This window comes from Camarhynchus parvulus, chromosome 4A, assembly GCF_901933205.1.
Source record: "Camarhynchus parvulus chromosome 4A, STF_HiC, whole genome shotgun sequence".
Lineage (NCBI taxonomy): Eukaryota > Metazoa > Chordata > Aves > Passeriformes > Thraupidae > Camarhynchus > Camarhynchus parvulus.
In genome coordinates this window covers 18,700,611-18,724,223 of record NC_044600.1, presented here as the reverse complement: position 1 = coordinate 18,724,223, position 23,613 = coordinate 18,700,611, and the positions used below count along the sequence as shown (strand labels likewise).

The following is a 23,613-nucleotide window of genomic DNA, read 5'->3' as shown; positions in this document are numbered from 1 at the left end:
TTGTGTAACAGTGAACAGGAAGATGCTGCTCCCACTGTTTATCCACACAGGATTTTCCTTTTCCAGTTGCTTTGTTGCCCAGTTTGGATTCTAATCTCAGCTCTAATCTGGACAAGTTGCTTATTCCCAGCCCAGGTCCCTCTGGAAGCAGAAGGTGCCAGCCCCAGGCCCTGTGTCACACCTGGTGTCCCCCAGGGAGGGCTCGGAGGGACGGAGCAGCTCCGGAGCATCCCCAGGACTGTGCCAGGAACCAGAGCTGGACCTGAGAGACAAGGGGTTGGTTGGTCCCAGCAGGAAGCTCAGCAAGAGGAGAACATCAAGAAGTAAAAATATCCACCACCAGGTTTTCCTGGCTCCAGTGGAACATCTGTCCCTCCCTCCTGCTTAGCCCTGGGAATTTCCTGAAGGGCTGAGCCCCACATCCAACCCACTCATCCTCATGTGAGGAAAGCAGCTGGAAGAGCCCAGGCCTTTTGAGCTGCTGGGTCAGGCCCACCCTCCTCTGCAAGGGCTGCTCCCAGAGCTCATCCACAGGGCAGTCCCAGGTCAGGAGAATCCCTCTTCCCCCCACCCCAACTCTAAAATGAAGGAGAAAAAGAGAATTTTCCACTTACTCTGGTGGGTAAAACCCATTCTTGGCTTCTGTGTGCTCAGCAAAACTGGAAAAGAGAGACACAGCTTGAGGAATGTTCTACAGTGAGTTTCCCCCGATTTCCTAGAGGAGAGAGCAGTTCTACAAAGCCCATGTGGAATCTGTTTTTCCACCAGCAAAGATCCATTCCAAGATTCCAGCCAGCTCCAGAACAGCAGTTTAATGGATTGTGCAGTGCCCAAGTCAGGGATCCCACAGTGACTCTACCTTCCATTTGTGGCAGCCCTGGTGGCTTTGGGGGCCCCTTCATCCCATGGGAACCTCTCAGGCTTTTCCTTCAGAGCTTTGTCACTAGAAAAAAAGGAAAACTCCAGTGAAAATGGGACTTGTCAGCATTTGTAATGTATCATCCTAGAGAAATCTGCTGATACTTGGTTGGGCAATAAAATGGGGTTAAATCTCTCCATCAGGATGGGCAGGGCTGCATTCCTGAGCCCAGTGGGTCTGACTGCAGATCATGGATCAGGGAACCATGGCCCAAGAGCAGCAGGAGCCAGCAGGCAGCAAGGACCAGCACAGCCCTGGGAGGAGGGACAGCTCCAGGGAACGGCAGCAGGAGGCAAAGGGAGCAGCAAAATAAAGGGAAATGCAGGGAGGGGAGTGTTCAGGGGGGAGAATCCCAGAGCAGTGAGGGAAGGGAGGAGATCTCCGCTAGGCTCAGCTTTGCCAGCAGATGCTGCTCTGGGAGTGCAGCCCAGCCCGGGCTGGGGGACACCAGGAGCAGGGAGCTGCTGCTCCCCAGCAAACCCAGGCTCAGCAGCACAGAGCAGCCCCTGCCCAGTCCTTACCCATCTCCACCCTGGGACACCGTTTCCAAGGAGAATTTCCCACTCAAGGCCTGTCTGTCCTCACCATTCCTGCAGGGAAAACAGCAGGAGCGTGAGGCAGGGGGAGGAGGAGCCACAGGAGCTGCACAGGAAGGGCTGCAGGTCTGGATTCCAATTCCCAGCATTCAAACTGTGGCAGGCCCTGGCTTCCATCCGGGAATGTTTCCTCTCAAATGCTTCTGCCCCTTCCCTGGAGTTCCCTGTGTGGTGTTTGCTGTTCTGTGGTGCCCCATGAACACATGGACATGGATGGATGGACAGCTGGACAGGTGGGATGGGCACATGGACATGGATGGATGGACAGGGAAAGATGGACACTGATGGATGGACAGCTGGACAGGTGGGATGGGCACATGGACATGGATGGATGGACAGGTGGGATGGAAAGATGGACATTGATGGATGGACAGATGTGTTTGAGATGGATGGAGATGGATGGACATGGATGCATGGACAGGTGGACATGGATGGATGGACAGGTGGGACAGAGATGGATGGACATGGATGGATGGATATGGATGGATGAACAGATGGACATGTGGGATGGATGGACAGGTGGACATGGATGGATAGGTGGACATGGATGGATGGACAGGTGGACATGGACAGGTGGACATGTGGGATGGATGGACAGGTGGACATGTGGGACGGATGGACAGGTGGACATGTGGGACGGATGGACAGGTGGACATGTCCTGGAGGATTTTTGTCTCCAGGGAATCCCCCCAGACAGAGCTGAATTCCCCACCCTGCCCTCAGGATCCTGCAGGGCCTCCAGACCCACCTGATTTCAGCAGAAGTGGAGATTTTCCCCAGAGTGTCACTCAGGGATGGGGATGTTTGGCTCCTGCTGCCTGGTTTGGGGCTGCAAGAGAGGACAAAGGACAAAACTGTCATTCCTGATCAAACCAGCTCCAGCTGCAGAAAACCTATCCTGCACTGGAGTGTTCCTTATGGGAATGAAGAAAATGGGAATGAATCATCACTCTTCTCAATCCATTCACTGGCAAAGTCATCTTCGCAGAGCAATTTTAAATTAAAAGCACAGATTTTGCCAGGAATTTCTACTTTCTCCAGCAGCACACCAGTAAAAGCACCAGGACAAGGGCAGCAGCCAAAGTGCTGTATGCAGTGAGAACTACTCCCCCTTTTTTACACACCAGGCATGGATTCAGTCAAAAACCTTGGCAAACAGCTAAAAATGATTCCCTTACACCTGTTTGGCAAGAAAGAATTCAGCTGGATGGGGCTTGGAGCAACCTGGGACAGTGGAAGGTGTCCCCGCCCATAGGGGTGGGACTGGATGGGCTTTAAAGTCCTTCCAACCCAAACCAGTCCAGGATTCTACATCTGGGTTTTTTTCCTTTTGGGTTTTGAGCCCTTCTATCAGGATATTGTCAGATCCTGCCATGGGTTTCAGCCATAAAACCTTCATTAAGAGCTGTCTGCATCCAGGAAAGGCTTCCCATGGAAAGATGGATTTGGTTCCTCCCCTTTCCCAGAGTGGTGCCCACAGAGGTCTCTGACCTTCAGCCCCACCTGTCCCAGCCATCCTGGCTGTGCTGGAACTCCTACCTGGAGGGAGAGGCTGCTGCTGCCTTTGGCTCATCCCAGGAAGACCCAGGGCTGGTTTTTCTTAGCCCATTAGCACTGACAAAAAAAAAGAGAACAAAATAACAAATCAACAAAACATTAACCCAGGCGATTGTTAGGAGCTTCTCCCATGGGAGCACAAATGCTGCTTTGTGCCCACAGCTCCTGTGCTGCTCCCTGAGCAGTGTCCCTGTGCTCTGTGGCACTGCTGTCACTCACATCTGCCTTTCTGCTCGGGTTTCGAAACTGATTTTCCCCATTTATCCCAGCTGGAGCTGTTTCTATCCCCAGTGTTTCCTGGGGGGGTCTCCTTTGCAAACTCTCCATGTCTGGCTGTGTTTGCACAGCTGATAAATGCAGTTATCCCCAGAGCTGGCAAAGCCTGGAATCAGAGATCCTGCCCTGAGGAATGAGTACCTGCTGCTCTCCGGGGCAACCCTGGATGAACCCGGCACAGTCGGACTCCTCCTCTGCTGTCCTTCCTCCTCTTCTATCTCAATTCTTTCCACAGGGAGAAAGAGACAAATGGCACATCATTTCCTCTTTTCTGTAGCTTTCCAGGCAGTTGATCCCTGTTTTTCCCCAGCCATGATTTCCCTGTTTCCTGAGCAGGTTATTGCTGCAGCTCCCTGTGCTCCTGCTGAGCACCCCAAGGAGCAGAATGCAGCCAGGTCAGGGGGATTTTTCCACACAGCATCAGCTGAGTTCTTGGATTCCAGAGTGTGGGAATTGGAAAAAGAGAAACTTCCACAGACACCGAAGGGTTTGGCCTGCAGCCTTGGGAGAAACTTGGATTGATGTAAAAATACAACACACAGACATTAAGCAGAAAATCTATAAATTTATGTTTTTATAGTTGTAAGTAAGAATATGACTTAGGTGAGAAAGTGTATTGGGTAAGATGGTGACGGGTTTGTAGTGTAGGGGTGTGGTTGTACAGAGTAAGCTGAGAGTTTAGATGTTATAATAGAAGCATATGTGTGCATGTGAGACAGAAGCCCATCAGGCAAAATTATCTGCAGTGCAGCAAAATTAAATAAAAATGACAACTTAGAAAAGCAAACTAACCCTTGTAACATCTGTTCATTAGATTAGAAAGTTCCATATTGTCTTGTAACAAAGAACTTGTGACTACTCTTGAGCTATGACTGACTACTTACTCTTTTAAAATCTCCCAGCCTCTGAGACTGATGTTTATCTGAGCAGTAAGTTGTTCTTAGCTCAAAAACAGTCCCCTCCCTTCATTACTAACAGTGACAATGATACCAGAGGGAGCCCTGGGCACGTTTCCCTGTCCCACAGACAGCTCCAGGAGGGAGCTGCCTGAGGAGCATTCTCCTGGCTGCCTGGAGCAGCTGGAAGCAGGGAGGCTACGGCTGAGTCTCCCCAGTTTCAGGCTGTCCATAACCCAAAGCACCATCAGGATTGCATTCCCGGTTTTTCCAACACTGTTTCTCCCAAAAAAGCAGTGAGATCCAACCCCCAGCATCCTTTTTAAAGGAATTGTTCTTCCTCTGCTGTGAAACTCCTGGGATCTGCTATCCCAGCCTGGTACGTGCACCAAGCCCCAGCAGTGCTCCCCGAGGTCCAGCACCTACCTCTTGGCAAACAGGGGTGGGAATTCCTGTGTTGGGCTGCTGTGGAGGAAGGATTAAGGAGTTAAAGGACTGGAGGGAAAGACACTCCCTGGGCAGGGGCAGAGCTCCCCCAGACCCTGCCCCAGGTGTGCAAGGTCCTGTCACCCGTCTGGGCAGAGCTGGCCCCAACCAGGGGTGTCACACCAATGAAATAATGCAACAGAGTAGTGCAGAGAGCAGCTGAAGGACTGAGGCTGAAAATGGGACTCTATTGCCTCAGGGAATTAGGGACTCCCATGGATTTTCTTTTCTGGAAGTTTTTCATCCCTCTCAATAAGGAATATGTGGAGGATTTCCCAGTTCTGCAGAAACCTGCAGATACCATGGAATCATGCAAAGATTTGGGTTGGAAGGACCTCAGAGCCCATCCAGCCCCACCCCCTGCCATGGCAGGGACACCTCCCACTGTCCCAGGCTGCTCCCAGCCCCAGTGTCCAGCCTGGCCTTGGGCACTGCCAGGGATCCAGGGGCAGCCCCAGCTGCTCTGGGAATTCCATCCCAGCCCCTGCCCACCCTGCCAGGGAACAATTCCTAATTCCCAATATCCCATCCATCCCTGCCCTCTGGCACTGGGAGCCATTCCCTGTGTCCTGTCCCTCCATCCCTTGTCCCCAGTCCCTCTTCAGCTCTCCTGGAGCCCCTTCAGGCCCTGGCAGGGCTCTGAGCTCTCCCTGGAACTTCTCCTCTCCAGGTGAGCACCCCCAGCTCTTCCCTTGTAGGGAAGGAGCTCCAGCCCTTGGAGCCCTTGTGGCCTGTCCTTGGCTGCTGTGTTGGAGAGGCTCCCCTCAGCTCCAGCAGCCCTTCCCTGGCCCCTGTCCCCCTCCCAGCCCCAGGACTCACCCGTTGCTCTTCTTGGCAGCGGACAGGACGTAGGCGCGCTCGCGGCCGGCCGAGCGCCGCAGGACGCTGTTGGCAGCCTCGGTCCTGGAGGGGGCACAGAGCAGGGAAGGGCTCACAGCCTGCTCACCCTGCTGCTCCCTGCCTGGAGCCTTGCAGGGGCAGGGAACACCCACTGCAGGCTGGGCTAACCCTGAGCGAGCTCCTGCGCTCTGGGGAGCAGATTTCATGGAATCATGGAATGGTTAAGGTTGGAAATAATCATCCAATCATCCTTTAAATTCATCCAGTCCAACCATCAGCCAGCATGGTCACCACAACCCACGTCCTCAAGTGCCACAGCTACAGGCTTTTTGAACACTTCCAGGGATGGGGACTCCACCACTGCCCTGGGCAGCTGTGCCAGGGCTGGACCATCCATTGCAGACTGGACTGTTGCAATATTGGATTCCACGGACAGAAAAATGGGAGATGGGTTCTGTGCCTGACACTCCATGGAGTGTCTGCAGTGACCTGGGTACAACACGTGTCCCAAGGGACAAGGGATCACTGCCAGGAATCCAGGGGCAGCCACAGCTGCTCTGAGCACCCTGTGCCAGGGCCTGCCCACCCTCCCAAGGAACAATTCCATCCCAATATCCCAATATCCCATCCATCCCTGCGCTCTGGCAGTAGGAAGTCAGAAATTCCCTACATCCTGTCCAAAGGTCCTCTCCAGCTCTTTAGTGGCTGGACCCCAGGGGACAGTGACCAAGTTTTCCTTTGTACAAGACTTGTGCCCGAGGCTTTTCCTCAGGCCTCAGAAACTCCATCAAAAGTAATGAGGCGGAAGCCAGAGAGACCAGATCCGTTCCTGTTCCTGTCCTGTGCCCCTGGATCCCTGGCAGTGCCCAAGGCCAGGCTGGACAAGGCTTGGAGCAGCCTGGGACAGTGGGAGGTGTCCCTGCCCATGGCAGGGTGGCACTGGATGGACTTTGAGGTCCCTTCCACCCAAACCACGCTGGGATGATTCTCTGATCCTATTCCTGGTAGGAGAAGGACAGCCCAGCCTGGAGCTGCCCTCGGGTGCCAGTCCTGGAGCGATCCCAGCTCCGGGCACACCTGCAGTGGGGGAGCTGGGCTCCTCCCTCCTGCCTGTTTGTGCATCTCCATCTTCCCCATGGCCACCAGGCAGCCCAGGGATGCCAGAGCCCTCCCCAGCTGCCTGGGTAACTGGGCCGTGCTGTCAGGCTGCATCACGTCAGGATTTTAATTACGTTTTGTTGGGAGCGCGGTGGCCCGTGGGCAGAGCGGGGCTCGGAGCAGGGAGAGCTGGGATTATCCTTGGATTGCACCCAGCCCTGAGCCGTGCCTGGGTCCACCAACCCTCCAGGATGGAACAGAACTTGTCACTGTCCCTGCAGGAACATGGGGGCACCTCCAGGGCTCACCTCTTCTTGTGCTCATCCGGAGAAAAAGGCACATCCTCCTCCTCCCCATCCACGGACTTCTGCCGGACGTTGTACGGAGCCCTGGGAGGGAGGGAAGGGAGAGCCAGGGTCAGGGAATTGCTGCTGTGGCTGGGGCAGAGGCAGCAAGAGCCAAACAGAAGTGAATCCAAGGGATTGGGTCAGACCCTGGAAGGCACTTGTATTTTCCATAGGGGTGCACAGGTCCCTGAAGGACTTTGGTCCTTAGCCCAGAGGCCACAACCCCATTTCAGATCAGAGCCACGCTCTGCGACACAAAAAGCTGGGCAGCAAATGCCCACAGTGCTGCTCTGCCTTTCTCCAGGCTCCAGGAAAGCTCCAAACCCAGTTCCCAGGCTGCACCCTCCATTCCTGCCTGGTGATGAAATCCCCTCCATGCAAAGGCCAGTGTCAGTTCAAGGAGCACCTCCTGGCCCACAAAGAGGTGACCCTGGGAACCGCTGGAGTTTCCAGTGGACGTTCTGGAAGCTCCAGGGGCATTCCTGGGGCTCCCAGTGAGCAGGGACAGGAGGAGCTGCTCCCTTTGCCCACTCACAGTTTCTTGTAGTCCTCTGTGGTCATCCTGTATCCGGAGGGGGAGCGGCTCTGTCCCTTCAGGGCAGTGCTGGGGGGACACAAACCACGCCTGGCAATGTGACCTTGCCATCCCTCCCCATCCCCCTTCCCCAGGGGAGCTCCACAGGGAGGGGGACAACAGCAGAGCCCCAAACAGCCCCACTCTGGCTGCAGGGAATGCTGCTCAGCTGGAGGGGAGGGGACAGGGGGAGCCCCTCGTACTTTTTCTGTGCTGGGCGGGAAGGTGAAGGATCCGGCGAGGAGGAGCTTTTATCGATGGTCCTGGTGAACACCCCCCTGGGGAGGGAAGGGACATCTTACATAACATGGAAAATGCTTGGAGCCAAGTTCAAACCAGCAGTGAAACAACAGGGCTGGCTCTTGGCCCTGAGCACTGCGATGTTCCCAGCTGATGGAAGCCAGGAGGGAACATTTTCTGCTCCTGATCCAGCCCTCCCTCCCTGCAGCCCACATCTCTCCCACTCCATACCCACCTGATGAGGTATCCAGGCTGGGGCTTGGAGGCAGAGGACCTGTGCAAAGAACGGACATCAGGGAGTAAAAAACATGGGGAAAACAACAGCAGCAGCACCAGGACTGAAGGGGAAAGTCCACATGGATGTCAAACCAAAAACCCAGCTAAGCAGGCCTGGAGGGATCCCACAGCTGGATTGACTCTGGAGGGATGTTTTCAAATGAATAATCATCAGAACAAGCTCTGTAGAGGATTTTTTATAGGGAAAGTGAATTTTATAGTGAGCCAATTAATATTAGCCATGCTGGCAGTGTTCTCTGGCCCAGGATGGTGGCAGGAGGGGGAAATCAGCTGTGATGCAGACCCTGATTATTTTATCACTGGAGAGCAACAGCTGCACCCCAGCTCCCCCAAGGTGCATTCCCAGGAGGAAGCACAACGTGGCTCCTCTGGAGAGCACCAGGAGTGGGGGGAGCTGCCACAGGGAAAGGGAAGCAGGGAAGTGCTCAGGGGAGAGGGCAGAGTTCTCACACAGGGCCAGGCCCCTCCCAAGAGTTTGGTATTTCAGGATATTCCTCCAAGCTCCTGAGTTCCTGGAGACCCCTCGTGCTCTGAACCGACCTCAGCCCCACCCAGGGCTCCCCCTGCCCTGAGGGGCCCCTGCTTGGAGCACTGAGGGGCTGCAGCAGCAGAGCCACTGATGTCCCAGCCCAGCCTTGTGCCATCAGTGGCTCAAAGGCTCCGTCCCTCTGAATTAAAGTCATCCCTGCACCCTGCAGCACCTCTCGGGAGCCAGTCCCTGCCCTCTCCGAGGTGAGGCATCCCTGTGAGCAGGGCTGTGCCCAGAGCTGTGCTGGCAGCAGGAGGTGAGGGGGGCACACAGCGAGGTGAGGGCTGGCACCGAGCCCAGCAGGCAGCAGGGCAGGGAATGGGATGGGAATGGGGCCCTGGAATTACCTGTCCTGCTGGGGAGCAGCGGGTTTGGGGGCTGGGGGTGCCCCACCAGCCTGGCCAGACCTGAGGGAACAGCAAACACAAGGATGTGGTTAACTGATTGCTGAGCGTGGGTTTGGAGAGAGGGGAAGAGAAGAGGGGTTTGGAATTGGGTCTGTTCCCAAGTGAAGAGGAGCTGGAGCAGCCTGGTGTTCCCTGGCACAGGGCACTGTGAGACATCCAGGGAACTGTTTGATTTCCTGCCTCTCCCATCCTAAACTCCCTGCAGGCCTGCCCTGAGTTTGTCACTCCAAAGCACAATCTGGCTTCACGAAACTTTGGAGCTCTCCTGAGCCTCCCAATCTGTCTGTGCTGCTGAATCCCAGCTCCAGCAGAAGACATTTGTCTGAGCTTTGTCTGAGCCCAGCTGCATTCATCAGAAATAAAGAGGAGCAGCAACACCTCTGGCAGTTCTGGGCCTTTCTGGGTCACTGCGACCCCAAGATTGTTAAAGGTCTCTTTTCCCAGCCTGGGCTTGAAGAAGAAGTCAGAGCTCTTCATTTCTCAGTCTCAAGGTTGTTTATTGCATCTTATCTATAATAAATTCTCTCCTGCCCTGCTGTGGTCCATCCAGCAGGACAGTTCCAGGCACTCTGCCTGCCCCAGGGCAGTGTTATATCTTTATACTACAAACTACCTGTACAATGTTTACAATTCCTTCCCAATACCCATCACCTGTGTTAGACAGTGAGCTTCTACTCTAAACCAAACCGTGAGTGCCAACATCACAGCAGAAGATGGAGGCCAAGAAGAAGAAGGAGAAAGGCTGCACACACCCAGTTCCCTCCATCTTGCCTCCTCAACCCCCATACCAAAAACCCCAAAATCTACTTTCCCACCCCATGATAACTTCACTATTATTCTACCTAAACTGTTGTGGCTTGCTGAGCTTTATATAAGGCTGGTAGTTTGCTCCACGGGTCATAATCAAACCCACAGGTGTTCTGGGCTCCGTGCCAGGGTTTCTGAGCCCCCTGGCAGGGGTCCTGGACAGCCAGAGGGATGTCCTGGTTTCCCACAGGCAGTGTCAGTGCCCGGCACCAGGGGCACCCCAAAACCTGTCACAGCACACCCTGTGCAGCTGGAGAGCGCGGAGCCTGGGCAGCCCAGGGCTCCGGGAGCGTTCGGACAATGCCCTCGGGCACACGGTGGGATCGCAGGGCCGGGGGTTGGATCAATGACCCAACTCCGGGAATTCTGACGGGGAAAGGGAAGGAGAGGGAAATGCTCTTACAGGGGGCTGCTCTTCTCCTCGTCCGAGTCGGAGTTGTGGTGCTGGATCCAGCTCTTGTCCCCCCGCAGGGTGGTGCGAACCTTCATCTGCCGGATGATCCTGCGGCGATCCTCGTCCGTGGGCGGGATCAGCCCTCCTGGAGAGCAGGGACAGGGAGGGGAGCGCTCAGGACCCCGGGGCCGGTGGGATCCAGCCCAGCACAGAGCCCTCCCCTCTCTGTCACAGCTTCCAGCGCTGCGTGGGAGATGGAGACGTGGCCACCCAGACCTCGGGATCAGCATCCCGCTGGATCACAGAGGGTCACTCAGAGTTTCACACCTCACTGGAACTCCTCCCTGGTGGCCTGTCCCTGCAGGGACATTCCAGCAGCTCCAGCACGGCAGGGGAAACAGGAAAACCAGGAGAGGAAGGAATTACCTTTAGTGACACCCAGGGACATCATGGTCTCAGCAGCACCTTCCCCTTCTGCCACTGCTCACAGCCAACAAGGCCCTGGAAGAGATGGAAAAGGGGATAAGCAAAATATCAGCTGTGGTATAAAAACCTGGCAGGCAAGGGGAGAGGAGAGCACAGCCACAGAGCCACAGCCGTGGTGGCACAGCCAGGGGATGGGGAGGCTCTGGCCTTGCACCAGAGCTGGGATTCCTCCCCATCCATGAACCTGCAGCATCAAGGACAGGGAAAATCAAATCCGGCCATGCCAGAGGTGTTTTTCCAGATCTGGGAGGAAAGTGGTGGAGGAGACCTTGCAAAAGTGCCCAGAGGCACTCAGGTGGGCCAGACCTTCTGGAGCCCACAGAACCCTGAGGATCCTGGAGTTCCCTTGGGATTTGTGCCAGGTGGGATGAGAAGGACCCAGGTTAATTCAGCACCTGGCTGTGTTTGTCAGAAATGGTTCTGTTCTGTTTGCACTCCTAGATTTTCCATGGAAGCTGCAGGACCAGCTTTTGTTTTTGGAGGAGAAAATCTCACCTTGAATCCCAGAATGGTTTGGGTTGGATGGGACCTTAAATCTCCTCCAGTTCCAAACCCTTCCATGGCAGGGACACCTTCCAGCTTTTACCACCCCCAGTCTTCCCTTGCCAAAACTCTCTCCTGGATTCTGGAATGACTCTGCCAGTCAGAAATAAGAAGGCCCAACCCTCTTTGGGAGAATCTCAAAGGAGGCTGTTGCTCCCTGCTGGTGGGCCTGTCCCTGCAGTATTCCTGGGAAGCCACATGCCCAGGAGGAATGCTGGGTGCTGATCTCATGGCATTGGCCTTGGCAAAGCCTCCTCCCCCGGCTTGTCTCAGCCAGGGATCTGCCCACTGCTCGTCCCCTGCTCTTCCCATTGGGATCTTGAACAATTCCCCAGGGCTCCTCTCCCTCTGCAAACATTCCCAGGCATTACACCCACCCCTGTGCCATCCAAATATGCAACAGGCAGCTGATATTCCAGTATTCCTTCTGGTATTTGGAATAACCTGTGATTTATGGTCCAGCTCATGTCCCTGGTAAATCCCTCATGTGCTGGATAAATGCAACTGGTGCTCAGCTTTGGACACCAGCCTCTGGGATGGGCCACTGGGATGTCCCAGGCAGCAGGAGATCCATAAAAATGCTTCATTCCCACTGACAAAGCATCCAACACGAGCCACCCAGCACAGGAGATAAATGTCCTCTCTGCACAGGAGCAAAATCCCATTGAACTGTGTCCTCAGAATGCACACTGCAAACGGGGCTGCTGCTTAAACCCGTGCTAAGTAACACAGAATCCCATTTCCAAAGGCATGGAACACCACCAAGACAGCACACACAGGTCTGGAACACCACCAAGACAGCACACAGAGCTCATTCCCACCTCTGGGAAGCCCTGGGGCTCACAGGCAGCTTTGCTGAGAGCCAGGTTTGAGGTCATCTTGATCCCCTGGTTTGGGACCAAGCCTGGCTGCAGTGTCCCACTGAGGACACTCTGAAGCTCCTCACCCCGAAAGGAAAGCCATTCCAAGCTATTTAATGAGGAAAGCAATTCCAGGCTATTTAATGTGGAAAAGGGAGCTGGAACCTTGCTTGGATGCCAATGTTCAGGGGCTCAGGGGCGCCCGGCCCAGCCCAGCCCAGCTCTGGGGCAGAGCCCAGCCCAGCTCAGGGGCAGAGCCCAGCTCAGCCCAGCCCAGCCCAGCTCAGGGACAGAGCCCGGCCCAGCTCTCCCTCCGCACACTCCCTAGGGTCCCTGCCCTGCCTCGGTTCTTTCCGAAGTTTTGGAGCAGCTCCAGCACCCCAAACTCGCTCCCATCCCCGGCAGGGAGTGTTCCCAATGGATCACAGCCCGTGCATGAAGCAGGGGGCGCCTCCAGCTGTGCCCGAGGCTGCAGAGCTGCCCTGGCCCTGGGGGTGACCTGTCCCTGCCCAGCCATCCTGTCCCATCCTGTCCCATCCGGTCCCTCAGGAGGGCAGGCACAGCCACACCAACTCTTCCCCAATAAATTCTTCAAGTGCCTGAAATCAGCAGCGCAGTCCTTAATTGGAAAGGATCTGCTTTCCACGGAAAGCCCTTGAACAGCTCTAATTACCCTGCAGGAGATGAAACACTTGCTGTTCTTTCAAAGCTGATGGCAGCTCCTCTTCCCTGCTGGCCACCCTGCTTTGGGATGGCTCAGCTGGGACTTTGAAATGTTAAAAACAAGAGTTCAGCCTGCAGTTGGGGCACCTGGGGCAATGGCCCCTTTGAGCCTAACAGCACCTTGTGTGCCTTGGGGACGAGCTGGATCCCAGCTGGACCCAGCTCTGGGGACTGAAGGAATGCCCTGGGAAGAGTGAATGGAGCTGCTTTGATCCCATAAATCCAGCTCTCCTGGGACCACCAGGTGCCCTGAGACCCCTGAAGTGTCCCTGCAGCCAGGCCAGCCCCAGGCCCAGCTTCCAGCACTCCTGCTCCTCATGTTTGGCTTCCTGGCCCTGGGATGGATGCCCCAAGCCCCACCCTCACTCTCCCATGCTGATCCCAGTTCCTTTTGGGACAGGAACTGTCTCAGCTCCCTTTGGGACAGGAACCCCCCGGTCCCTCTGCTGCCCTCCCTGTCCCTGCAAGGCCCCGGTGGCACTGGAGGACCTTGAAGGGCCCTTCCAGCCTCAGTGCCTCTGGGACTCCTGGACAAGGGGTGAACCTCTGGGTTCCTCACACAGAGGGCATCCACAGACGCCAACCTGTGCCCTCACCAGGGTTATTTCCCTCAGCCCAAACCCACGGGGCATCACTGATGGTCCCAGCTCTGAAGTGATCCCGTCCTGCCCACGGTGATCCAGGCTCCGTGGGGACCCAGTCCGACCCGAGGTGACCCAGTCCACCCGAGGTGACCCAGTCCCACCTGAGGTGACCCAGCAGCAGCTCCAGGCTCTGCTCCCCCCAGCTGAGCCCGTGCTGGAGCTCTCCGAGGATCTGTGCCGTGCTCCCCCTGCCCCTGGCTGCCCGCACAGGCCCCGTTTCAGGCCTGGGCACTGATGGAGGCCTTGGCCGCTGACCCGGAGGCTGCAAACAGCACCCAGGGCAGTCATGCAGAAAAACCTCCTGCTCTGAGGATAATTGATGCCTGCTCTGACCTTCACAAGCCTCAAATTAAAATGTATTTAAAGCCTGCAAGAGGCTTGAACTTCCTTCCTTTGAGCCTCCTCAGTCCTACTGAGAGTTTTGGCCTCCAGGCTGTGGTAAATAGGTATGATTCGTGCTCATAAAATTGAAACAGTAATAAATATGGATACAGTAATCAATATTTGGAAATAATAAAACAGTTAAAAAGTTGAAATGCCAAAAAGAAAAGCGGGGAGGAGGAGCTACACCCCTTTCCTGCAGATGTTCAGGATAGGAGGAAATAGCAAGAGATAATGGTTACCAAAATTAACAAAAAGCGAGAAAATCTGGGGCTCCTGGAAAATGGGGTAATTATATGAGATTTATTGCTTTGATGCTAAAATGTAGTAGAATGTTGTTTTGGCTTACATTATATTGGCTTAGCGCAAACCCAGGGGCATAAGGTGAACAAAGGACAAAAGAGGAAGAGGAGCGCCCTTCATCAGGACACCCCCAAAGACTTGTGCGACCACCAAAACGAGTGATGGAGCATGCCGCGTAAAGGTGGTCCGATGAGGCAGAGACGGAAGAGTGATGTCCGAAAATGGGAGGAGATGACATTGCCCCTGGCTTATAAGGGGGCCCGTCGTCAGGCCTTGGCAGCTGATGTGAGGTGGCTGGGGTCCGAGAGCCCTGCACTCCGTACCCCACCGGGTTAGTCTTTTGCTTATGCGCCTTATCTGAGCCAAATGATGCCTATTTTTAATCAAATTATATTGTCAATATATATTCTCTAAATTATTCAATTAAAATTGAACTGCTATCTTAAATATTGTTTGGTTTTATGAAGGGATAATTGGGCAAACATAACAAGGCCTAGCTCCAGGCCAGGTCCCCCCTCCATGTGCAAGGGGGAACTTGTGCTGCTTTTTTATTTTTGACCTTTTTTGTTTTCTTAAGGTTGGGATTAAATGTGTGAGATGGTATTTTTTGTTTGGACTTGGATGTTTATTAGCTTTTATTTGTATTACTTTATTATATTTATTATTATATTTATTATATTACTTTATTTTTACTTTATTTATACTACTTTTATATATACTATTTATATTACTTTTATATATATATACTACATTTATCTACATATATATACTATATTTATAAGTTGTAGTTTTATAGTACTTTACTATAAAGTTGTAGTTTTATAGTACTTTACTAACAAACTAAAAAGATTGAGTTATATTTTTCTTTCTTTAAGGCTTTTTAAGGATAAACTGTCTAAGAAATTACACTTAAATTATTTTTATTTTTAACTTAATAACTAACTACTTGTGGTTTGTAATGTGGACTTTTTATCTAATTACACAATGCTACTTAAACTCATGAAGAAGAAGGTGAAGAAGAAGGACTAGCTACTGCTTTAAAACTTCTAATTTGTTATATATATATTATTATATTCTAAAGCATTAAGTTTTCTACTATGTGATATTACACACTTTTATTCAAATTTATACTCTCAATTTTATCATTTAATTTTGGAAGCCTTCTCCATGGCCTCAGGTCAATGCAGCATTCTCTTGGGGGTCAGTGCCTGGCAGCACAGAAATTCAGAAATTCGGAAATTCTCAGCACCCAGGGTTCCATCACCAATCTGGTGGCACTCAGCAGCTGGAGCTGAGCTTTTGGACACGCACGGGAGGGAGAGCAGGGGGAGGAGGCTTTTCCTTTTCCTTTGGCACGGGTTACCCGGCCCAGCAGGCAGGTCCAGCCCGCAGCGCTGCCTCCCGAGAGGGCACGGACTCGAATTTCTGAGCACCAGCCGAGCCCACAATGCAAACCCTGTCCCTCTCTGCCCTGATGTCACCCGACACCCGATCTGCTGAGAAGGGACAGCAGGAGCTGGAAGGAGCCCTGCCCACCTCATCCCCTGCCAGATCCACCTCGACCCCTGCCAGACCCACCTCAACCCTGCCAGACCCACCTCAACCCTTCCAGACCCACATTAACCCTTCCAGACCCACATTAACTCCTACCAGACCCACCCCAGCTCCTGCTGGAGCAGCACCTGGGCCAGTGGCAGTGCCATTTTTAAGCCAGTAATTTAAAACGGGATTTAGTTCCCCTCTGAGCTCTGACTTGAAGCACATCTCGTTCCTGGGGGGGATGGACACTCCTGTCCTGCTGTCTGCTCTTGGGGACACAAGGGACAATGGGAATTGCACCTCAGGCTGCACACTGGGAGCTCACAGCCTGCACCTGAGGATCCCAGAGCACCTCCTGCACACAGGGGCTCTCTTTGGAGGGGGAGGTTCTGAGGGAGCCTGAGAAGGTCCAGACCCAGCCCGAGGCCCTGGCACAGGTGCCCAGAGCAGCTGGGGCTGCCCCTGAATCCCTGGCAGTGCCCAGGGCCAGGCTGGACACTGGGGCTGGGAGCACCTGGGACAGTGGGAGGTGTCCCTGCCATGGCAAGGGTGGCACTGGGTGGGTTCTAAGGTCCCCTCCCTCCCAACCAGAGCAGTCTGGCATTCCAGGCTGTAGACAATGCTCAGCTGCTCTGCAGGACCAGCTTTTTATTCCTGCCTTTCCCCTCTTCCAGGCAGTGACTGTTTAACACTGATGCTGTTCCATAAACATTGGGGATATTTAAGAAGCACCAGGAGATTTCTAAGGTCAAGCTATAAACAATCAGGAATTCAATAATTGAAACAGTCCAGGCAACCTTCAATCAAACATTAAATCCACCCTTCTGGGATTGTGCAACACAACAGCTCATGCCTGCCTGCTCCGTGAGCCAGAAGCACTCCCAATCCCAGAGTCGCTGAGGCTGGAAAAGAGCTCTGGGATCACCAAATCCAACCTGTGCCCCATCCCCACCCTGTCCCCACCTCCAGAGATGGGCACTCCAGGCCTCCCAGGGCAGCCCCTGCCAAGCCCTGGGCACCCTTTCCATGGGGAAATTCCTGTGGACTCCATCCTGAAGCTCTGTCCTGGTCCCCCTGTGGCTGCAGCAGAGCCTGGGGGCTCTGTGGGAGCTCTGAGGAGCCTCATCCCAGCACCACATTCCCTTGGGATCTTCCCTCCATCACCTGAGGACAGTGAAGGTCTCTTTTCCCCTGACGGAAACCTGCAGCTGGACGGGGGAATCCTGCCCCGACCTCACAAACAGGAGCAACACAGACCCGTTCCACACAACGCGTGAAAAGCTGCAAATGCCCAGTTGGAATTTCCTTTCATTCACTCACGACCGCACATCCCACAGAACCATCAGATCCTGCTGAAGCTGGCACAGCCTGGAGCTGCTGAAGGCAGGGAAGGGCAGCACGAACCTCTGAGCCCTGCCCGTCCCCAGGGATCCTCCCGGCGGGACCACCCCCGGCACAGCTCCCCCTGCCGCTGCCAGAAACTCTCGGGCCATTTTCGCCATCCTGGGTGTGCAGTTTCATTGCTCTAATTACATGGAATGAATTCCTAATTGCTCAGCTAATTTCTGGGTTTAAAAGGAAGGATGTGCAGGACGTTCACCACACCCACACATCGCTGACCTTGAGCCTTGATGTTCAAAGATGAAAGGAAAAAGGAAGGAAAAATGGGGTTTGTGTCAAAGGTGGAGCTTTGTGTTTGCGTCACTGACCCACAGAGCAGGACAAAAGCTCCTTGAAGCCTCATGACGTCACACAGACACCACAAAGTTTTGCCAAGAAAACACAACTTTTTTTGTAAAAGAAAGCTAAAATCTGCCACTTGTGGAAATTGGGACTTCCACTTAAGTCCTGGTAAATTTTTTTTTGGGGAAGAAATGTACTGAGTCATTGGCTGGATGAATAAAATAAACTGAGTTTATAATAAAAGTAATAAAATATCCTAAACAAAACCTGCAGGTCCAGCTGAGGAGGAAGGACATCCCTGCCCAGGTGAGCACAGCTCATCCTCCTCTGTGGGGTCTGTCCTGAGCAGGGCTGGGACAGGGAAATGGGGATGACATTCCCTGGATGAAGCAAGGGCAGAGGGAGGTGCTCTCTCCTCCGTGCCAGCTCTGCCACTCCTTCCCAGGGTGCTGATTTCAGCCTGATTCGGGCACAAACAAAACAAGGCAGAGCAGCAGAGAGGCAGAAATCTCTGCCCGCAGCCCCTGTGTCCCCCAGGAGCCCTCCCTGGAGGAGGCAGGAAGGGCTGCAGCTCCCCCAGACCTCAGCGGAGGCTCTCGGGCTCACAGGATTGAATTTGCCCGGAGCTTTCCGGACCCTGCCCACGCCCAGACCCGTCCCGGGGAGGGCACTGCTGTGCCCCGCGGAAATCCAGAGGGGAAAAGGGAATTGGGAGGATGTGGAGCCGTGGGCAGGGAGGGGATTTGAGATCAGACAGGTGCAACAAACCCCAGAGCCAAAGCTCAGCCCCAGCCCGTCCCTGCAGGAGTGAACCCCATCCAACCCTGCAGAGCCACGCTTTGATCCGAGACACCCCCGAACAGCTCCAGCTCCACGGGGCAGGAGGATTTGGGTGTCCCCGGCAGGGCAGGGCAGGGCAGCCCTCTGTTCCCTCCCAGCTGACAGCCCCTGTCCCGTTCCCGCTCCCGTTCCCATTCCGTTCCCATTCCCGGTCCCACCTGCGGTTCCCGGCGCGCAGCTCTCCCGGCAGCGGCGGCTCCGGGCGGGCCTGGCACGGCTGTGGCACACCTGAGCCCCCACCTGCCGGGAGGGCCGGCCCCGGGAAGCCAAGCCTTGTTTTGAGGAGGAGACTTGGGTGTGTTTGGCCCTGCAGGGGAATCAAACAGGTTTCTCCGTTCGGCGGCACGGGCTCCCCTCCCTGTAGGCTCCGCTCTGCATTCCTGGCATTCCCCAGCCAATGCCACCGTCCCCGGCCCTGTGGGCCCTGGCACAGCCCCGGGCAGCCCCCCAGCTCTCACCCCACGGAATTTCTGCTCGGGGCGAGCTCGGCCCCCAGGCAGGGGGAGCGGGACCCCCGATGCTGCTCGGAGCCGCTTGGGAGCGGTGGTACCCGGGGAGCATCAGGGAGCGGGGCTGTAATTAGCCCTCGACACTGATTGTCTACTTGGAACTCATTACCGAGGCCCACAGGTGTGATAATCCCACAGGAAATTGCCGGGCATTCCGCTCGCCCTCATTTGATTTCCCGTTCTAATTGCTCCGGTCACCGCACGGTCCCCAGGGCCGGCTGTGGGGACAGCCCAGCACAGCCAGACCCTGGGACTCCCTTTCTGTCCATCCCTAAAGCCTGGCACCTGGGGCTGGGGCTTTGGAGCTGGTCTGAGTTGTCAGAGCTTCAGCCTGGCACTGCCACAGCGTGGCAAGAACCAGAGAATCCCACAATGGTTTGGGTTGGATGGGACCTTAAAGCCCATCCAGTGCCACCCCTGCCATGGCAGGGACACCTCCCACTGTCCCAGGGTGTCCCAGCCCCACTGTCCAGCCTGGCCTTGGGCACTGCCAGGGATCCAGGGGCAGCCCCAGCTGCTCTGGGCACCTGTGCCAGGGCCTGCCCACCCTCACAGGGAACAATTCCCGGTTCCCAATCTCCCATCCATCCCTGCCCTCTGGCAGTGGGAGCCATTCCCTGTGTCCTGTCCCTCCATCCCTTGTCCCCAGTCCCTCTCCATCTCTCCTGGAACCCCTTCAGGCCCTGGCAGGGCTCTGAGCTCTCCCTGGAACTTCTCCTCTCCAGGTGAGCACCCCCAGCTCTCCCAGCCCAGGCTCCAGAGGGGCTCCAGGCCTTGGGAGCAGCTCCGTGGCCTCCTCCAGCCCTGGAGGTGATGAAGCCCCAACCAAGCCCCCACCAGGATCCCCTGTCCCCTGTTCAAGTACAGGTAATGCTGAGCCTGTAGCAGCTGGAAAGGAAAGCTCCTGCTGTGGAATGAATGGGCAAATATCCCATCCCATCCCATCCCATCCCATCCCATCCCATCCCATCCCATCCCATCCCATCCCATCCCATCCCATCGGGATGTGCTGGAACAGGGCCGATGACCCAGCCCTGGCTCCCAGCAGCACAGTGAGGATGACATCAGGGATTTTCAGGCATTAAGGTGTCACTGCAGCCCCAGATCTTCCCCTCGGATCTGCTGGGGCTCAGCAGCAGCCGGGCTCAGCTGAGCCGGGCTCGGTGGCTGCGCTGATCCCGGCCGAGATAAGCGGGGCTGTTCCCAGGGCCGCGCCCTGAGCTCCCGGCGGGGCGGGCTCGGGGTCCGGCTCAGGGGAACCGGAGGGGTTCAAAGCGGGCTGGAAAACGCAGCCCAGACCCTTCCTGGGCAGCATCCTCTGCTCCAGCGCTGCAGCTGACAGAGCAGCTTTGTTCTCGGTAAGCCCTGAGTCACGGCAGCGTTTGCTGAAGGTTTGTCCCGGCTCTCCCCTGGAACAGCCGTGAGTAACAGCCCAGCCCGGCCCGGCCAGCCCTGCAGGTACACTGGGTCCCCAGGCACCACACGGACAGCCAGGCTCTGCTTTTTCCCTGTGGGAACACACTGTTCCATGCTGAATGCTCAAAAACAGGCAAAAATAAAAGGTATTTGTTACGAGCACCTCAGCATCAAACACCGAGAGGATGAGGAGCTCCCAGAGCAGCACCCAGGACTCACTGCTGGCTCAGGAGATTCATCCCCACAGTGTGGGCAGCAGGAAAGGGATTGGGGTTCTGCCCCTCAGTGAGACCCCAGCCCTGGGCCAGCACAGGAGGGACCTGGAGCTGCTTAGAGAGCCCAGAGGAGCTCCAGGATGGGCAGAGGATGGAGCAGCTCTGCTGGGAGAGCTGGGACTGTTCATCTGGAGAGGGGAAGCTTTGGGGTGAGCTCAGTGTGGCTTTGCAGGGCCTGAAGGAGCTGACAGCTTCTGCCAGAGGCTCAGGGATAGACTCTGGGTTTCTGCTAGGGAGCTGCTCACAGTGGGACTTCAACACTGCCAGATCCAGGATGCTCCAGGAAAAGACACCAGTCTTGGTCTCCCCGGCAGGAGCAGCCCCAGCTGGAGCAGCACAGGAGCCCTGCACACCTCTGGAGGAAACCTGAGTGTGCTGAAGTCAACAACACAAAAAGTCCTTTGTACTCATCCGACCTGAGTGAAATCCAAGAGGGGAATTTTTCCATTTTCCCACTGAATCTGATTAAAACCAAGAGGATCTGGCTTGAACCCCCACCCTGCAGGCCTGGTCCCCCCCTCAGCCACGAGCCAAGGCTCAGGTAAAGCTGTGCCTGAGCCCAGCCCAGAGCAGGAGCAAGGTCCTGAATCCCATCCCAACCCCCCAGCTTCTCCAGGGACACACACACTCCTGCAGCATGGGAGAGCAAGAAAACAGAGTCTTTTCCCCACTTCCAGTTAAAAACATTATTGTCACCAAGTAAATTCCAGCCTGGAATATCTGACTTCACCAGGAAATGGATTTTCATGGGATCTGCTCTCCCAGGAAAGCACAAAGACCCTTTCCCATGAAGATGCCCCACAGCTGGCACTGACTGATCCTTGTTCTGCCACTTCCAGAGCAGCTGGGTGCCAGGAGCTGTAACCCCTCAGCTCATTCCTGCAGGAACAGGGATCTCTGCAGGGAACCTGCTCCACCCTGGAAATCCAGGCAGCCAATTTCATGGCAAGGGGGTTTTACCAAATCATTCCTATGGCAAAGGTGATTCCTGCCCAGAGACAGCCTCAGAGCCCAGCCTGTGTTTGAACATCCTGTAACATTTTCTGGTATGTATTTTCTGGTGGTGAGAAATGTGTTTTCTGGTGGTGAGGAATCCACCAAGCCCACTCGAGAGCCCCGAGCTGCCCTGGAACATTTCCTGCATTGCCGATGGCACTCTGTGCAGCCCCTCCCTGTGCTGGTGCTGAGGGGGAGGGCAGGGCTGAACCCTGCAGTGCCCAGGGCTTTGCAGAGGTGCCACCAGCCCCAAGCCCAGCCGTGATGAGTCGCAGGGTGTAAAACCACTACACCCATTTGTTACAAGGGAATCAAACTGGTTTTTCGTGAGGTGTCACTGCAGAGCTCTGCCAGAACGCCAGGCCTCACCTTCCTAATAGCAGGTGGCAGCAGGGCATTGTCTGTGCCAAGGATTCCCTGCAGGAATACAGCACCCTGCCCGTGCTCAGGGACACACCTGCAGCCTCCTGGGGCTCAGGAGTGCCAGCACAACACAAAGTGGTGCTGTCAGCAGAGTCGGGGCCCGGCAGAGGCAGAGCTGTGGCGGGGACACCGCGGTGCCACCACAACACCCAAAGCCGCTCTGGCGCAAGCAGGAGATGCTGATTTATCCTCAGCAGCTCGGCGAGCTCCCTGCAGGCTCTGAGGCAAACAAGCTGCTCTTCCCCCTGCCCTGACAGAGCAGGGTTGCACCACTCTCCCCGTGGGCCTGGCACCGGCCCGGGGCTTGCACAAGCAGCAGCGAAACTCGGAGAGAATTCTCCCGGGAAGCAGAGCCAACCCAGCCTGCCTCGGCTGGAGCTGTGGGAATGTCCTGGTGCTCCCTGCCACCAGCACGCTGGGCTAACTGGGTGTACTGGGATAGAAAACAGCCCCTCCACAGCTTCCCCAAATGCTGAGCTGGAGCCCTGCAGCGTGGCCTGGATCCCTGGGTCTGGAGATCCCCCCGTGCTTGCCGGGGGCACATGGCACACTGCTCCCAAACCTCACTGAATCACGGAGTGCTTTGGCTTGGAAGGGACCTCAAAGCCCCTCCTGTTCCACCCCATGGGCAGGGACATCTCCCACTGTCCCAGCTTGCTCCTTCCACTGTCCCAGCTTGCTCCTCCCACTGTCCCAGCTTGCTCCTTCCACTGTCCCAGCTTGCTCCTTCCACTGCCCCAGCCTGCTCCCAGCCCTGTCCTGGACACCTCCTGCACACCCCTGGAGTGCCCCCTGAGCCTTTTTGCTCCCTGGACATGCAGGGTCATTTCTGACCTGCTTTCATCCGTTTTTCGTTTTACCTATTTCTGGTAATTACACCCAAGCCACCATTTCTCCTCTCTGGAGGTGTGTCTGGACCAGGGCTTCCCCCATGTTCTAATGGCAAGACTGAAAGGATTCCTTGGTCAATCCTCCTGAGCAAGTTCCCTCTGCAATCCCTGTGAGAGGGGAATGGAGGCTTTGGTTACCTTAACTCCACCTAGAAAAGCACTTGTAATCCCCTCTCCCTTCCCTCCCTCTCCCTTCTGCAGGATAAGCAACAGAAGATCTCTCCTTATCTCTCCCAGTGCCAAAACCAATCTCAGGTCAGCAAAATGAGGAGCTGCAGCAAGGAGAAGCCAGGGAAGCAGAGAGAGGGAGATAAGGAGTTTGATGAGAGTGCTCCAGGGAACTCTTTGAAGTCCTGGGGAGCTCCTGTTGAGTGTTCTGACAAGGACAGACTGCACCTGCATTTGATCCTGGATGTTTGGAAGGGAAGTTTGATAATGGCAATTTTGCTCCACAGCCTCTGCTCGCTGACACACACAGAATACAGACTGGAAGCCATAAAAATCCCTGAATGGTTTGGGTGGGAAGGGACCTCACAGCCCACCCAGTGCCACCCCTGCCATGGCAGGGACACCTCCCACTGTCCCAGGTGCTCCAGCCCCAGTGTCTGTCCAGCCTGGCCTTGGGCACTGCCAGGGATCCAGGGGCAGCCCCAGCTGCTCTGGGCACCTGTGCCAGGGCCTGCCCACCCTGTCAGGGAACAATTCCCAATTCCCAATATCCCACCTAACCCTGCCCTGTGTCCTGTCCCTCCCTCCCTTGTAAATTGTCTCTCTCCATGTTTCCACTTGGCTCCTTCAGGCACTGCAAGGCCACACACTGAGGTCACCCCAAAGCTTCT

At 55.4% G+C, this 23,613-nt stretch overlaps 1 protein-coding gene across 6 annotated transcripts in view; it reads right to left on the bottom strand.

Moving 5' to 3' along the window:
• The window catches only part of ZNF185 (zinc finger protein 185 with LIM domain), a 31,602-nt gene extending 13,098 nt beyond the window's left edge, over positions 1-18,504 (bottom strand). For all 6 annotated transcript variants that reach the window (XM_030967646.1, XM_030967650.1, XM_030967647.1 and 3 more), the window contains exons 1-17: positions 18,424-18,504; positions 10,690-10,764; positions 10,273-10,408; positions 9,003-9,062; positions 8,065-8,103; positions 7,793-7,867; positions 7,551-7,619; positions 6,977-7,057; positions 5,550-5,633; positions 4,671-4,709; positions 3,490-3,573; positions 3,055-3,129; positions 2,264-2,344; positions 1,441-1,509; positions 860-943; positions 615-659; positions 182-262 (exon numbers count right to left, since the gene is read on the bottom strand). In XM_030967646.1, coding sequence (XP_030823506.1) covers positions 182-262; positions 615-659; positions 860-943; positions 1,441-1,509; positions 2,264-2,344; positions 3,055-3,129; positions 3,490-3,573; positions 4,671-4,709; positions 5,550-5,633; positions 6,977-7,057; positions 7,551-7,619; positions 7,793-7,867; positions 8,065-8,103; positions 9,003-9,062; positions 10,273-10,408; positions 10,690-10,714 — 1,127 coding nt within the window. In that variant the 5' untranslated portion in view covers positions 10,715-10,764; positions 18,424-18,504. The remainder of the gene's footprint in view (positions 1-181; positions 263-614; positions 660-859; positions 944-1,440; positions 1,510-2,263; positions 2,345-3,054; positions 3,130-3,489; positions 3,574-4,670; positions 4,710-5,549; positions 5,634-6,976; positions 7,058-7,550; positions 7,620-7,792; positions 7,868-8,064; positions 8,104-9,002; positions 9,063-10,272; positions 10,409-10,689; positions 10,765-18,423) is intronic.
• Positions 18,505-23,613: the final 5,109 nt, after the last annotated feature.